The 15,666-nt window shown below is 43.0% G+C and overlaps 1 protein-coding gene across 1 annotated transcript in view; it reads right to left on the bottom strand.

Annotated features, from left to right (window-relative positions):
• FYB1 (FYN binding protein 1) overlaps positions 1-9,606 on the bottom strand; it is a 99,822-nt gene extending 90,216 nt beyond the window's left edge. Inside the window, exons 1-2 of the mRNA XM_029940969.1 lie at positions 9,565-9,606; positions 1,879-3,040 (exon numbers count right to left, since the gene is read on the bottom strand). Coding sequence (XP_029796829.1) covers positions 1,879-3,040; positions 9,565-9,591 — 1,189 coding nt within the window. The 5' untranslated portion in view covers positions 9,592-9,606. The remainder of the gene's footprint in view (positions 1-1,878; positions 3,041-9,564) is intronic.
• Between the last annotated feature and the right edge of the window lie 6,060 nt (positions 9,607-15,666).

The following is a 15,666-nucleotide window of genomic DNA, read 5'->3' as shown; positions in this document are numbered from 1 at the left end:
AGGTCAGTTCAGATTAAGAAGGATTGAGTTTTGGTTGGTGAAAGAAGTGGATGAGGAAGGAGCAGCCTTACTTTTGGAGGATGATATATTCCAAGGGATCCGAGTTAGAGGTGGGACGCATTATAGGAGGATTTAGAATTTAAATTGTCGTGGGCACTTGAGCAGTGGTCAGTATGGGGGAAAGGGAGAAAGAACCAAGGACCCACTCTGCCTAACTGGGCAATTTTGCCTGAGTCCCTTGGGACTCGATGGCACCTATGGTCAGCTCAGTACTGACATTGACCTTGCCAGGATTGTAGAGCCAGAGGATTTCATTAGCATTTCAACAGCATGACACCACCCAAACTGGAAGTTGAGTGAAAATAAAGATGGAGGACATGGAATAAAACTCCCAAGGATTTCTGCTTAATGTCTCTGTGTTTCCCCAGTTTGAAGATAGAGCTCAGATGGAGGTTATGAGAGCTAATTTTTTTTTTTTTTAATCTGAGACACAGAAGAACTAAGGGAAGTAAAAGGGGACCTTTTAGAAATTTACACAAAAATAACGTTTCTCAGTTACGGGCCAGTATTAAAATGAGAAGATGACAGATGAGGAGGACACAAATGTAACAAGGCTGAATCTTTCTGGAAGATGGATAATTATGGTGTAATTTCAATTGTGCTTTCTACAGGATAGATGAATGGGGGGTTTGATCACTGCTCTGTTGATCAACAACAAGAATATTATCTCAGGAAGATGATAGATTGCAGGATGCTTCTGCAGAGCTGAAAAAGAAAAACAACCTTTATACCTAGAACTGCTTTAATTCGACTGTATTTTTGTAAGGAAGAAAATGTCTCATATGTCTAATAGTGGTGTGGTCACTATTCCGCTAGGTAGAAGCATCCTTTCTCCATCTTCCCTGACAATAAACAATAGTTGCACATTATTGGCCTAAAATACTAATCATTTCAGGCATAAGTGAGCTCTGTCATCACTTGCAGGGTTACAATGACACAGGAAGTCAGGCCATTCAGTATGAAATTTAGCGTGTGCCATAGGATTGTAAGATCTCTGGTAGAAAATTAAACTATTTACCCAGAAGGAGACTAATGTGTCCCTTTGGCTTATGATCCTAGTTAGGTACTACTTTAGGAATCAGCAAAGTTCAGAGGCTCTATGTTGAGAAATACAGAACAGCTGAAATAATAAAACAGAAAGTGGCATTTCCTGAACCCTGTTCCTCTCTTATTTGAATACTGGGCTTAGGAAACACATGATGACATTTTGGACATTTAAAATCACTTGGGAGCAGTTGTCTCGAGCTCTGTATTATGGGTGTTGGGCTGGCTGTTTTGTTGGGACAGGCTGCCCTGCACAGTGTAAGATGTTTTGCAACCACTCCAGCCTCTACCTGATCCTTGTCAGCACGGCACCCTCCGGTTGTGATGATCAAAACTGCCTCCAGACCTCGCCAAACATCCCCGGGCATCAGGACTGACCCAGTATGAAAACCACCAACCTAAAGGTTGCTCATCTTTTCCTAACTCTTTGTGGTAGTAAGGGGAACACACCTCAGCCTCATCCAACAGAAATGAAACCCAGCTAAGGAAGTAAATGAAAGCAAAACCACTTATCAACCAAGTGGATGTATTTCCTCCTCACCTCAAAGGCGGCCCGCAGAGGCACTTTCTCACAGAACTAAGGATTTTTACCTCTCACACCTCCCATACAGAAGCAAAAACCCCCCAAAAACCAAAAAAAGCAAGAGAAAAGTCACCACACGCCCAGAAGTCCCAGTGATGGAATCATTCCTTTTGTTATAATTTTCCCCCCAGAAGGTTAAACACCTGCTGTAGAACAAACCTTGTTAAATAGCGAACGAGAAAAGAACTCACTGTTTCTGGAAGCGGCTTTGAGGAATTTCGTCAGGTCCACATTTGGGGGTCTGCTGGGTTTTGGTGGCGGTGGGCCCAGGGCAAACAGGGGAGGTAGGGGCTTCTGCTTAGGGGTGGCGGGATTCTTGTCTCCTTTTTCCTTCTCCTGACTTTGGCCCCATGGCCCTGTCAAGGTCAACTTAGAAGGCATCTTAGGGAACTTGGCAGGAGGAACCCCAGAGGCTGGCTCCTCCTGATGCATTTTGCTCAGGAAGACGTTCTTAGCAGCGTCTATCTTCCTTTCTTCTTTTTTCTCTTCAGCATTTTTGGAGAGGCCTGGGCTTCCTCTGTTCACGGCAGGTTTCAGAACCACGCCAGGGAAAGGTGAACTTGACATCTCTCCTCCCTGGTCTTTATTTTCCTGGTCTTCTCTTGTTGATTTTAAAGGGGTCATTTTGGACTTGGGTCCGAGGGGAGTCGGCGGGCCTTTCTGTAGAGACACATTCTTGCTGGTGCTCTCATCTTCACAGCTGTCATTGCTACTCAGGGATGGCTTCTGGCCAAAGACGGGCTTGGGAAAGAGGGGCTTGGGGTCCTGGTCTTGGGAGGTTGACCCAAACTTGCCTTTAACTCCAGCCAACTTGGGGAACACTTGTTTCTGCTCCGCTTCCTGGGCTGGGGGATTAGACCCCAGCTTGGGGCCTGGTGGCTTTAGGTCATGGTCTTGGTTTACATTGTGAAGCAAAGGCTTATTCCCAGGGGGCCAGGGAAACACAGGTTTGGAATCTTCTCTGGGCACATTGATGGGCTTGGGGCCTATGGGTTTTGGAAATCCCGCTTTTACCTCAGGGTCTCTGGTGGCTGAGTTCGCCGGTGGTCCAAATCTTTGGCCCACTCCCGTCGGCTTTAGAAATGGGGGCTTGGGCTCCTTGTCAGGCTTTTCCTCAGGTGAAGGTTTCACTGCCAAAGGTGGCTTTGGGGACCCAAACTTAGGTACGTTGCTGGGTCCCGCAGGAGGGCTGGAAGTTCCTTGGTTGTTGAATAGGTTCTTTTTAGCTTGTACTCCCGAAGGTGAGCTTTGCCCTGCGACTTTGAAGGGGCGGCTGTTGACAGAGACCTCCTCCGTGGGGTTGCCCCCTGTGTTAAACTTCGCCATGAGGGACTTCACATCTGCTTTTGTGTCCTACAAGCATAGGGAACAAAAACTAGCTGAGAGCCAGAAGTCTCACTTGCACAATTTAAAATACTACACTCTAAAGGGCTTCCTGGTTGAGGCTTGCGGCGTCACTGATTGGTTAGGGAGGCATTGTAACATTTATCTTCCTCTATGGCAAAATCATCTGTGAGAGTTTCTTGAAGGGGAGGGCTATTGCTGTGCATATAGTGTTTTGTTTTGTTTTGTCTTAGACTGACTTGTCTTTTTCTGTTCAAGTTACAACTTACCTTTTGTCTTTCCCTCACTGATTCTCATTGAAATCCTGGTGCATTTCCTCTTAACTTGGTGTTTCTCTCCTTTGTTTTACTTGAAAAAATATGGAAGTGACTAACAAGGGACTTCTTCCATATTTTACAGTTGAACCTCTTAAATAGAAACCACACTTGAAAAAATGGAAATAAGTTCTTCTACAAATTCAGGTTGCGTGCTTTCTACGGCACGGCCATGTCTAACATCTCTCTGGTTTGCAAGCTCCCATCCACGTTTAAGGTGTTACTTGCTTGCTAACAGAGATGTGGCAGAAAGACTACTCATTCGGAGACGTGAGTAGTAAGTGAATTTTCCAACTTATTTATAAATATTGAGAGCTATTGATTCAACTGGAACCAGACTAGCAGGCAGAATGTGATCACCTCCCAAACTGGTCCTCCCTCGGGGGCCCAGTCGGGGAGCCCACGGGAAGCCGTAGACACTGGCTGGGAAGTCTCATCTACAGCATTCTTTTTTCTCCAGTCTCATCTCTTCTCTAAGGGCATTTAACACTCCTTCTTAGAAGTCCTGCTACACAGTGTTTGCCCTTGTCTAGAATCAGGGTATTACTCAGTAAAGACAGCAGATAGTCACCCTTCTCTGTGATTATAATTCCATTTAGCCTGGAAAAGTTCATGGTGTGTTTGCTCTTTCTCTCCAAAGCAAGGCTTTGAAAATTCCTAGTTCTTTTAGAAATATTTGAAAATCTGAAGCATTAAAAAAAATCACTGAAGACACACCTGTGGCCATGACAATTTCCATTTTTGTGCTTTAAAATTCACTTAGAAAATGTTTTCTTCTCCCCACCCCTACCTATCTGGCCACACATCCAAATACATCTCACCTTTCAATGCCCTACTCCCTACCACAAAACCAGATCGTGGGCTCAATATATGGAAACTATTATTAGAAATATTAAGTAGCATATTCAAGGGCTCAAGCCAGGACTTGTGAGCACCGGAATGCAAACTCAGGTGTGTGTAGGGACCTGAGGTCCAGAAATGGTCTCACTCCTTCCTGTTTCCCCACAACACGTAGACTGGGGTCTGGACTAAGGCTTCCAGTGCATATTCGGGGAAATAAGGCATGGCAACGAGCCACGGTGACCAGCAATTTAAAAGAAGTGGTGCCCTCAGCCGGAGTTTTTCTTTGTACCAAACCACAATGCGTGTGCATTTGCAGGATGGGGGAAGGGAACCCAGGTGCTAGGAGGGGAAAAGCAGATGAAGGCACCATTTTCTAGTTTGAATTTGCTCCTTTAACTTACTACCCTATCTTCAAGTTGCTGGAAACATCTTGTCTCCCTTGACCACTTTTTTTTTTTTTTAATCTCCATGATATCCTCCAATTGTCAAACAATCCCTGAAGGCTATAGGCAGGAAGACGGCAGGATTAGGGAGAGTTGGGGTGCTGGGGGACAGAATAGGAGAAGATGAGTCCTTCCCTGTCCCCTTCCAAGGAGATCACAGCTGCAGAGACTCCAAACCTTAACACAAGATGCATATAGAAGTTATTAGTACGAAAACTTGCTCCCCACATGTAAGAAAGTTGGTCTCCAAGGAAGAACTTGTTTATTCTGGGCTTATTTTATATTTTGCAATCAATATTCTAGATCTATAATTTATTTCAGATTTATAACAAGAGGCTACATTGCAGAGTGGTTAATAGCACAGACTGACGGGGCGCCTGGGTGGCTCAGTCGGTTAAATGTCTGGCTTCGGCTCAGGTCATGATCTCACGGTTCATGGGTTCAAGCCCTGCGTCGGGCTCTGTGCTGACAGCTCAGAGCCTGGAGCCTGCATCACAGTCTGTATCTCCCTCTCTCTCTGACCTTCCCCTGCTCACACTCTCTCTCTCTCTGTCTCTCAAAAATAAATAAAAAACATAAAAAATTAAAAAAAAATAGCACAGACTGGGGAGCCAGACCGCTTGGGTTTGACTCTTACTAGCTGTTTAACCTAGGGCAGGGTACCTAAGTTCTCTGAGCCTTTGTCTGCTCACTTCTATCAGAAGAATAACAATGCCATGTCATGGGGCTATTAGGGTGGTTAAGCTGATAACTGTAACATAACTGTTCCATAGCTTGGAACATAAGAGGGGTTCCTAGTTTTATAGGCAAGGGAAGCCTTAGGAATCTTCTAGTCCTCCTCTCTCACTGCACTGGAGAGGAAAGAGCAACCAAAAATTATAGCAATATTGTACTTAGTGATAGCAACTTCATGTCTTGGATTTCATCGGGGAAAACCCAGGAAACAAACAAACTCATTGTCAAACTCCACGTTCTGGTTTTAGAGTAGAAAATATGGAAGTGGTTGATTCAGAATTGGAACTTAAGTCTCTTAGCTGTCAGCCCAGACCCAGGAAGCCGGGCATCGCCATGGTTAATAATGCAGGCTCTAGGGGTATTTATTGACTTGGGTTCAAATCTTGACTTTGTCATTAACTGGCCATGTGACCTAGCAAGTTACTAAACCACTCTGAGACTCCATTTTCTTTGTCTGTAAAATGATAATAATAACGATCTGTTTTCAAAAGTTTTGTTTTTAAATCAGAATTAACTTAATGAATGCAAGTAAAGTTCTTAGATTAAGAATTACAGGTGCTGCACAGCCAATGATTGTCTGCCAACCTTGCTTTTTATATTCACTAGTCATATAACATCATTTTCTCCAAGTGACCAAATTCTGAAGTTATAATTGTTCATGTTATGGTTTTTAAAAATAAATATTCTTTTTCACATTTATCTCTGAGAGAGAGAGAGAGAGACAGAGACAGAGAGAGACAGAGCATGAGTGGGGGAGGGGCAGAGAGAGAGAGGGAGACACAGAATCCGAAGCAGGCCCCAGACTCTGAGCTGTCAGCACAGAGCCCGACGTGGAGCTAGAACTCATGAAGCATGAAATCATGACCTGAGCAGAAGTCAGGCACTTAGCCGACTTAGCCACCCAGGTGCCCCAGTTAATACTATGTTTTAATTTAATTTAATTACATTGATTTTATTTGTTCTGAATTTTAAAGTGTGAGTGTAGTTGACACACATTACATTAGTTTCTGGTGAACAACATAGTGATTTGACCAGTTTATACATTATGCTATAACATGTTCTTTTATAAAGTTTACTTTTATCTCTTTTTTAAGAGGGAAAGAAAGTGCATGTGTGTGCATGTGTATGAAAGGAGGAGGGCCAGAGAGAGAATCAGAAGTAGGCTCCACGCTCAGCTCAGAGCCTGATGTGGGGCTCAGTCCCACGGCCATGAGACCATGACCAGAGCCGTTATCAAGAGTCGGTCACTCAACCTACTGAACCGCCCAGGAGCCCGTATGCTGTATTATGTTGTGATGTTTACATCAGTGTGACTGACACAAACATGCTGCTGGATAATGTAATGGAGTTACTATGTTTGAGTTTGGTTTACCCACATTCTGAAACTTTTCACTGAATGTTGAAAGAGAGGGAAAGAAATAGCGATAAGTCTCTACATAGGGTAGACACTGAAGAAACAGGAACTGCTAATAAACATGGCAAATCAATAGCCCAGACTCTACCGCTATTTAATCACTTATTCTGACTGCTCAGCTTTAGATGTCATTTGATCATTATCATTGTTTTATGTTTATTAGATAAAATTATCAACATCCAGATTTGCCCGTAATCTTAACAATAATAGCTAGATTTCTTGCATAATGGTAAGGATAGAAGGGTAAAAATGATAAAAAAAATTTTTTTGACATTCTTCCATCCTGATTTCATTTAAGATTGAACAGACATTTCATATTCTAGTGTTCTCTTAACCTCTAAAAATTTAAAAAGAGGGTAGGAGCAATGTATCATTGTATGATACAGTGAAAAATAAGTCAGCTCTAAGCCTTAAAACCCGAGGTCCTACTGCCCCAGGTCTAAACGGATCATATATCCTGACGTACCAGTATAGGACAGGTTTATGCCTATTGTACTGAAATGATTATTAATAACATTCACATTTACTCTCAGAATTGACCTACTTGTAAACAATGAATTACAGGGTGAATTTATCCAGTTCCTCACCAGGGGCAAGCGTTCTCAGGGTCTTATGTATATTCATTTTTTAAATTTTTTTATGTTTTTATTTATCTTTTGAGAGACAGAGAGAGACAGTAGGAGGAGGGGTTGGTCAGCGAGAGAGAGAGATACAGAATCTGAAGCAGGCTCTAAGCTCTGAGCTAGCTGTCAGCACAGAGCCTGCCGTGGGGCTCGAACCCAGGACCTGTGAGATCATGACCTCAGCCGAAGCCAGATGCTTAACCAACTGAGCCACCCAGTGCCCCAAAGGTCTTATATATATTTCTAAGCTGTGTATATACAACTACATATAAACACACACACACACACACACACACACACACACCCTTCCTGTCCCCACTTTTGCACAAGTGGAAATTCTTGCTTTGCAGTCTCCTTTTTTCCAGAACTGATAGTGGTTCCACACAAGCACAGCTGGATATGTCATAAACAACCCTCCAGGTAGCTGCACAATTCCAGTTGTTAAATATTTTCAATATTATCCCTGTTATCTTCCCTTACAGTTGATCCACATCAGCCCATATTATCTGCACAATTTTGTTTTTAAAAATAGATTTTGTTTTTTAATTTTTAGAATGGTTTTAGATTTACAAAAGTGCCGAGAAGATAGTACAGGGAGCTGCATCTGGTTCCCCCTTATTAACACCTTGCGTTAGTTTGCAGAACCTTTTTAACTTTTTATGTTTTAAAGATTGGGCTGCTATTCATTTCCACAGAGAGGTATTTCAAATCTGGAAGACTTCAGAATTCAGGATATTTTAAGTAAATCAAACATTTCATCCCAAGTTACTTAAATTTCTTTTCCAAAGTCATTATTCGTTATGCTTTCCTTCTGTACCTATATTTCCATTTACCTATATAATGTTCAGTCCAAACAATTCCCAGCTATTGCTCTATCATCACACAGATGTAATTGTAGAAATGCTTTCGATAGAAATGAACTTCTTTTAGCCCCTTATATTTTTCCCTTCCTCAGAATTGTGTATCGTCACTGACATAAACTTACCACACTGGCCACACCCCCCAGGGAAGATGGATGTTTGTAAAAATGTTCTGCTACATCCTGTGCATTGCTAGTTAACAACTCCGGATTCCAGAACATTATTCTTTGCTTTTAGCAACCTACGCAAAGGTAATGGATCAAGTACATACTTAAACAAAGGCTGAGATGACGTTTGGGACAGGCATCAAGAAACTGAACACATTAAGAAAATGTTCCCCTTTGTAGCTGGTTCAGCTACGTATTTTCATGTGGAAAATTAAAAACACTTTTTCACGGCTGTCAACAACAGGGTTTTTTGCTTGGTTTGGGATTTATTTTTATAGTACTCATACTTTTAAACATATCTTGGATATTAGCTGAACCCGGTGGTTCTCTGTGAGAAGTAGTTTTGGCGATGGCTGGCAAAATCTTTCTTCCAGTAAGTAGAAGCCAGAGATGCTACTGAACACCCTACAACACACAGGGCAGCCCGCCAACAGAGAAGCATCAGTCCAGACAGTGCTGTGGTAGTGAAGCCCCCTGTTAATCCTATTGCTCCTGGATTTTTGAAAACACCTTACCAGAAAGTCTGCTTTTGATTTTTGTAATAGAATATAATCTAAAACCTATAAAAAAAAACTGCATGAAAACTAAATAATACAAAGAAGCTACCGCTAGAGATTGTTTTCAAAGTTCCATGTCTTTGAAAGTGTCATCTCTGTAAAGTTTCACTTATAAAGCAGGCAAGAGATAAAACAGCCATGAATTGTGGGTAACTAATGAATTTAAAATTAACCGAAGCCGATTTTACTTTGAGATATGGTTGTGTGACTTTTGAAATTTTTTTTTAGTGTTTATTTATTTTGAGTGAGAGAGACGGAGTATGAGTGGGGTAAAAGCAGAGAGAGGGAGACAAGAATCTGAAGCAGGCTCTAGGCTCTGAGCTGTCAGCACAGAGCCCCAAGCAAGGCTTGAACTCACAAACTACTTTCTTTCCTCTAGATAGAGCCCAAGGAAAAAGAGAAGAAAGTGATTTGTACTTGATTGCATGTGGTGCTTTTAGTCATGAAGGAGATAGCAATTAATAATGGTTTACCCAAATTGGTTTGTTGGTTGGTTTGTTTCAGCATTGATCAGTTTTACTATACATGGATTTTCTTTATTATGTTATTGTTAAGCCATGTTTTACTCATGACTTACTTGGTCCAAATTGCTGATTCTTCTCATGAAATAAAATCAGTTCCTACTGCTGCCTCCGTTGCCCAGAACAGGACCCTAGGTATGGTGGCCTCAGAGGATAACACGAAGTCGTGAGGACGTGCATATGTCAAGGGAAAAGGTCCCAGGAAGCCAGCTCTAGACCTGCCCCAGGCTTCCGGCTGTAGTCAGAGCACACGCAAGAAGGACGGAGGCAGGCGAGGTGGTGTGCGGCAGGAGAGAGCCCGGCGTCTGCCAGGGTGATGGACGGCTCCTGCTCTCCAACTTAAGACCTGGTCAGCAAAGGGTTGACAAGAAGGTGTAATAAAAAGACTGAGAAGAATAGGACATTCTTTCCTGAGCCAAATAAACTTGCCACGCTTGAGGCAGGAAGGAGGCTGGTGAAAATTCGTAATGCCCTCAAGCAGTTCAAATTTTCACAGAGCAGTGGTGTTCAACCTCACCAGTTGGTATTGCCTAGATTCAAGAGAATAACATATATATTCCCATGACCCAGTCCTCCACCCTTTTTGAGCACACGTGTGATCTCACACACACACACACACGGACACACACACACACACACGGACACACACACAAGCACGGATGGTAAGTTTTCTTTTCTTTTTAAACTTCTTAAACATTTATTTATTTTTGAGAGACAGAGAGATAGAGCATGAGCAGGGGAGGGGCAGAGAGGGAGACACAGAATCCAAAGCCGGCTCCGGGCTCTGAGCTGTCAGCACAGAGCGGGACGTGGGGCTCAGACTCAGGAACCATGAGATCATGACCTGAGCTGAAGCTGGACGCTTAACCGACTGAGCCACCCAGGTGCCCCTCTTTTCTTTATAAAGAGACTTAATCTTCTATACTCAGTAAACTTGGAAAAGGGAATTGCTTTAATCTGAAAATAAACTTCCTTAAAACTGTTTATTGTCAGAAATTATATAATAAAACCACTCTACTTGCTCTTAGTTGTAAAGACAGAGTAAATAGAAGTTGGTTGATAATATAGTACTTTGTTACAACTTCTCACAAGAGGGTGGATGGCAGATTGGGCACGAGAGAGACAAACTGCAATACACTTTTTTCCATCCCCATTAATACTTTCTAAATATTTAGGTACTTAATGGATTATAACTTAAGTACTTACTGTGTCTACTCTGTTTCCCCAGTGAGTTATAAAAGCAGGGACCTGTTTTTATTTTTCTTCCTCAAAAACAGCACCTTTCTGCCACCACTCTCTCAAACAAGCACCCCCAAGCCTGGCACATTTCTTTCCATTATATCTATCACACATACAGGCTGCTGGGCTGAATTTCACCACGATTGAGCCCACAGATGATGGCTGGGGACGGGATTTCCTTAGCTTCTTGGAGAGTGTTGAACCCCACTCATGAATCTGTTTAAGAGCTCTCTGTCTCACCGAGTCTCCACCTCACTGTGAGAGTGCCGTGATGGATTCCCGTTGGCTGAGCCTCTCAGGCTGGAGGGAGCACCAGGCCCCTCTTCAACAGGATGTGGGAACATGCTCCTCACCACAAATTGAGTTCTTGGGGCGAGATCAGGCTCTTCAGACTGGGCAGGGGCACAGGTAGGAGGGGCTGACGGCGGAAGCGGTGGGGGGAGCCATCACTGGGCGGCTGGTAAAGGCGGCGATGGAGCCGCAGCCAGCCCCGCAGCCAGCCCCGCAGCCAGCCTCATGCTGTGCGGTGTAAAGTAGTAAGAAGAAAACACCTGGCACTGAGTGGGGTCTCTCTGCGAGCTGCGTTGCTTGGATTCCCTCAGCACAGGTGACCTTGGCCATTTCCCTGCAGGAAGCTGGCCCAAGTACCGCAGCAGAAAACCTCCGTATCATTATCCCCCCCTTACATTACCTCAGGCACCTGGATCTTCCCCTTGTTCCTACCGTGTTCTCTCATCTGGAGAGAATTGAAGTAGAGGAAGCAAGATGGTCCAGCCACGAGGAAAGCTGCGGCAGTGATGGCCCACTTCCCAAATCCTGTGTCACCTTGGACTCTCAAGGTGTATTGATCCTTTAGGCTTGTAGATACCTTCTGTATTTATAATCAGGCTTGAAAATCACCATCTTTCTACAAATTAGAGCCTTCAGACCCTTTCTGGTTATCCTACCAAATAGCTCCTGCACCAGCATGGTTTTGACTTTGTCATGGCTTCTGATGACTTAAGCAAAGCGAACGAGGGACTTCAGTGTGACTTCTCACGTGTTTCTGAAGTTTGTTGTGCTGTAAGTTGTTGACTCCCAGATGCTAATGGAATGGTGACAGGAGTGGAGAATATGAAGTAGATGTAGATAGTATAGAACAACAAACCGTTCCCAAACCATTTATTTTTGTTAGTCCATTTTATATAACTTTTATAGCAAATTTAACTTACATTTGCTTACTGTATAATACGCAGCCTGGGTTAACTAGATATACCAAGTAGAGGATAGTCTCTGAGGAATTTATCTTTTGACTAACAAACGTGTAGGTAATTGAAGTGTTTTCATAGATGTCTGACTAGTGGCTTATTTGGGTCTTAAGACAATATTTAAGTATGCCTCATTATGCAACATAAGTCCTTTCATTTTTCTTATGCCTCTAATGCTGTCATCTCCAAGAGATCGCAATTTCATCTACTATTTCTAGTGGTTATTCTATTTTTATATATACAAGTATAAACCAGCATAATAAAATGTACTTTGCTAAAAACATATGATATTTACAAATAAAAATTCTTGATACCTGAGAAAGATGCTCTTTGACCTGGGAAAAAATAACAGAAATGTTCTGCTTCCTTTTTTCTCAGTCTCCACGTCCCCCTCAGCACAGACACAAACCCACAGACACGGGAGCCTGGGCAGCGAGTTCCCTCTCTGCATTTGACGGGAAGTTAGAAACCGAAAGTATATGGTTTACATGGAGTGGGCTGGGGTAGGGAGACGAGGCCATCTGTGGGGTTTTCTAGAGACTTCCTTTTCAGCATGTGAGAAGAAACCGGCTCAGAAGAGGAAGGCGTTGACAAGCTAATCAAGACAGGTTACAGTAAAGGGTCCGGAGCGTGAATGGAGGAAAGTGAACCCAGCTATTACAAGTGAAGGATTATGAAAGATTCCACAAACGGAAAGGGATATTTTGAAACCTCACTCTAGAGAATATGGCAGCGTGAAGCCCTCCTTCCCTACCCCCCTCTCATTCCTACTCCACCTCTCCTTGTGAACTTTGAAAATAATGCATTCAAGTATTTATAAAGTAATCAAGATTTAACAGTGCATTCGCCTCACTTCTCTCCTACAAGTCACAGTAACAAGACTCTGTCGTGAGATGGGCGACGTCTCTCACCTTTGTCACCACAGGGCTCTTCAGGGCCGGTTGCACCCTATCTCATTAAAATTGTGCCGTTCTCAATTTCAGGTGTATCTTGCTCCGGACACCAGCTACCCTCTTTCCCCTGGTTTCTCATCTTTCCAAGGTGCTTCACTGCTCTGGGTTTCCACTTATCCGTTCCTTCCTACATTCCTTCAATTTCTTCTGAGCGTACTAATGATGATTCCTTGCTAATGTGCCAATAGTTCTTGGATGTGGCACTTTGCCACCATCTGGTTTAAAATTTGTGCTTTATTGGGATCACTCATTTCAGGGTACAAATGCCCCCGACCTTTCCCACGCCCCGCCCCCCCCAAACTATGTACACTTGTACAGTTAGCAAAAAAATCCAGACTTCAGCATCTTATATCTATTACTAATTCTATTAGACCTAACAATCACATTTTAAAACAAAATTTTACATACAATATCTTATTCGATCCTCCCAAAGCCTGATTTATTCCTATTGTCAGAGAAGGAAAAACCAAGCTCAAGCACATGGTAGAAAAGAGAACTAAACCTAGGTTTTCTGACTCTAAATCGTGTGTTTGCCTCAATACACCCGAGAAATCATGACTGTCTTTCCCTCTTGTACGGTTACAAGTTTGAGGTTGAATCCTCAGCTCACGTACAAGACGAGTTTCTTATTTTGATTCACGTAACCTTAATGATTTACCTTCTGCCCAAGAATCCTTAATCACGGCAGGTGATGTGTTAATACTTGTTCTACCCATAGCTGTGATCACAGCAGACCTGAGATGAGCAAGGAGGCAAAGCAAGAAAGGGGCTCTAGGCCAGGACTGATGGATTTTGCAACATCACAGGCAATCTGAAAAGGGGGAGAGAAGACAAAGCAAACAATGCTGCTGGTTTTGTTTTTGATGTTTGGTCTCTGTGCACCACATCGGGGCGGTATGTTTACTTGGACGACCCTATTAGGTCTCTTTTCTCCCCATTCAACTGCCCCCTAGAGTCAGTGACAAGAGTCATCTAATCCACAGTTCAGGGGCCTGGGGCACCATTCTGGTTCATCCATGGTCGCCCAGGGATGCTGTTTGTTATTCATCTGGCTGCAGGGGGAAATCTAAGGGTGTGAACTGATCTAGCTAGAGAAGGAGGCAGTGACTTGGGAAAGCCCAAGGCAAAAATCAGATTGATAGCAATGAACTCATAAAATAACTCCTTTTGTCTGGATAAAAAGCTATATATACATAAACACACGTACATATTGTTAACATCTATGGTTCATTCAAAGAACAGAAATAAAAAATTAAACACATCAAACTCCCTTCTTGTTTTTATGATTTTTAAAATTCTGTGGTTGGGGCACCTGGGTGGCTCAATCGGTTAAGCGTCAGACTTAGGCTCAGATCATGATCTCATGGCTTGTGGGTTCGAGCCCCATGACAGGCTCTGTGCTGACAGCTCAAAGCCTGGAGCCTGCTTTGGATTCTGTGTCTTCCTCTCTCTCTGCCCCTCCCTCACTCACATTCTGTCTCTCTCTCTCAAAAATAAAAAACATTTAAAAAAAAGAAATGAAATTCTGTGGTTTTCCTAGAGAATAAAAATACTACAAAGAAAGTTGCCTATTATTTAAAAATAAGTATTTCCTTTAATTACAATATTTATCCACATGAGATATTACTTTGTACCCGTTAGGATGGCTATTATAAAAAAAAAACCACCAGAAAATAACAAATGTTGGCAAGAAATGTGGAGAAATCGAACTTTTGTGCATTGCTGGGAAAAATATAAAATGGTGCAGCCACTGTGGAAAAGAGTATGGTGATTCTTCAATCCAGCAATTTCACTTCTGGGTATATACCCAAATAAGTGAAAACAGGGAATTGACAGATATTTGTACATCCATGTTCATAGCAGCGTCATTCACAGTAGTCAAAAGGTGGAAGCCATCCAAGTGTCAACAGTGGAGAAATGGATGAGGAAAGCGTGGTATATACACACAATGGAATATTATTAGTTTTAAAAAGGAAGGAAACTCTGTTTCGTGCCGCAACATAGATGAGTCTTCAGGACATTGTGTTAAGTGAAATAAGACAATCACAAAAAGAAAAATACTGTATGACTCCACTTACCTGAGGTGCACAGAGTAGTCAAAATCAGGAGAGTAAGTAGGATGGTGATGTAAGGACGCAGGTCTGAAACTGACTCCATGAGACAATAGAAGGGCACACATTGCCCGAGGCAGAAGGGAGCACCCTTGTAACACCCAATCAGGAAAGGCCAGCTAACACCTTTAACATTTCTAAGGGCAGGCCTAGAAGGCTAGTCACGCCCTACATGAGGGTCCGGGGTCCACTCTGTAATTGGTTAAAGTTACGGTCAATGATTGGACCCCTGTACTTGTGTCACAATTTCCTGTAACTCCCCCTTCCCAAACTCATAAAAGCCCTACCCCACCTTTGTTAGGGGCTTGCTCCACGTGGATCCGGTGTGTTGGTGGAGTCTGTGAGCTCCTGCTTATATAAGCCCGTAATAAAGCCCTTTGCTTTTGCATGCGTGACCCAGTCTCCCTGGCGGTCTCTGCTTTTGGGGGCGATATTGGAAACTTGGGTGTTACCGTGAAGGCCAGGGGCTGAGGGCAGGAGGCGGAATTTGGTTGGGGAAAATGCAAACCTTCTGGAGATGGACGGTGTTACTGGTCATACTATAGAGTGAAAGTACTTACAACCACAGAATTGCACACACTTAAAAATGGTTAAAATGGCATATTTTA

This window comes from Suricata suricatta, chromosome 6, assembly GCF_006229205.1.
Source record: "Suricata suricatta isolate VVHF042 chromosome 6, meerkat_22Aug2017_6uvM2_HiC, whole genome shotgun sequence".
Taxonomy (NCBI): domain Eukaryota; kingdom Metazoa; phylum Chordata; class Mammalia; order Carnivora; family Herpestidae; genus Suricata; species Suricata suricatta.
The sequence above is the reverse complement of the archived record's forward strand: the minus strand, read 5'-3'. Positions and strand labels throughout refer to the sequence as shown.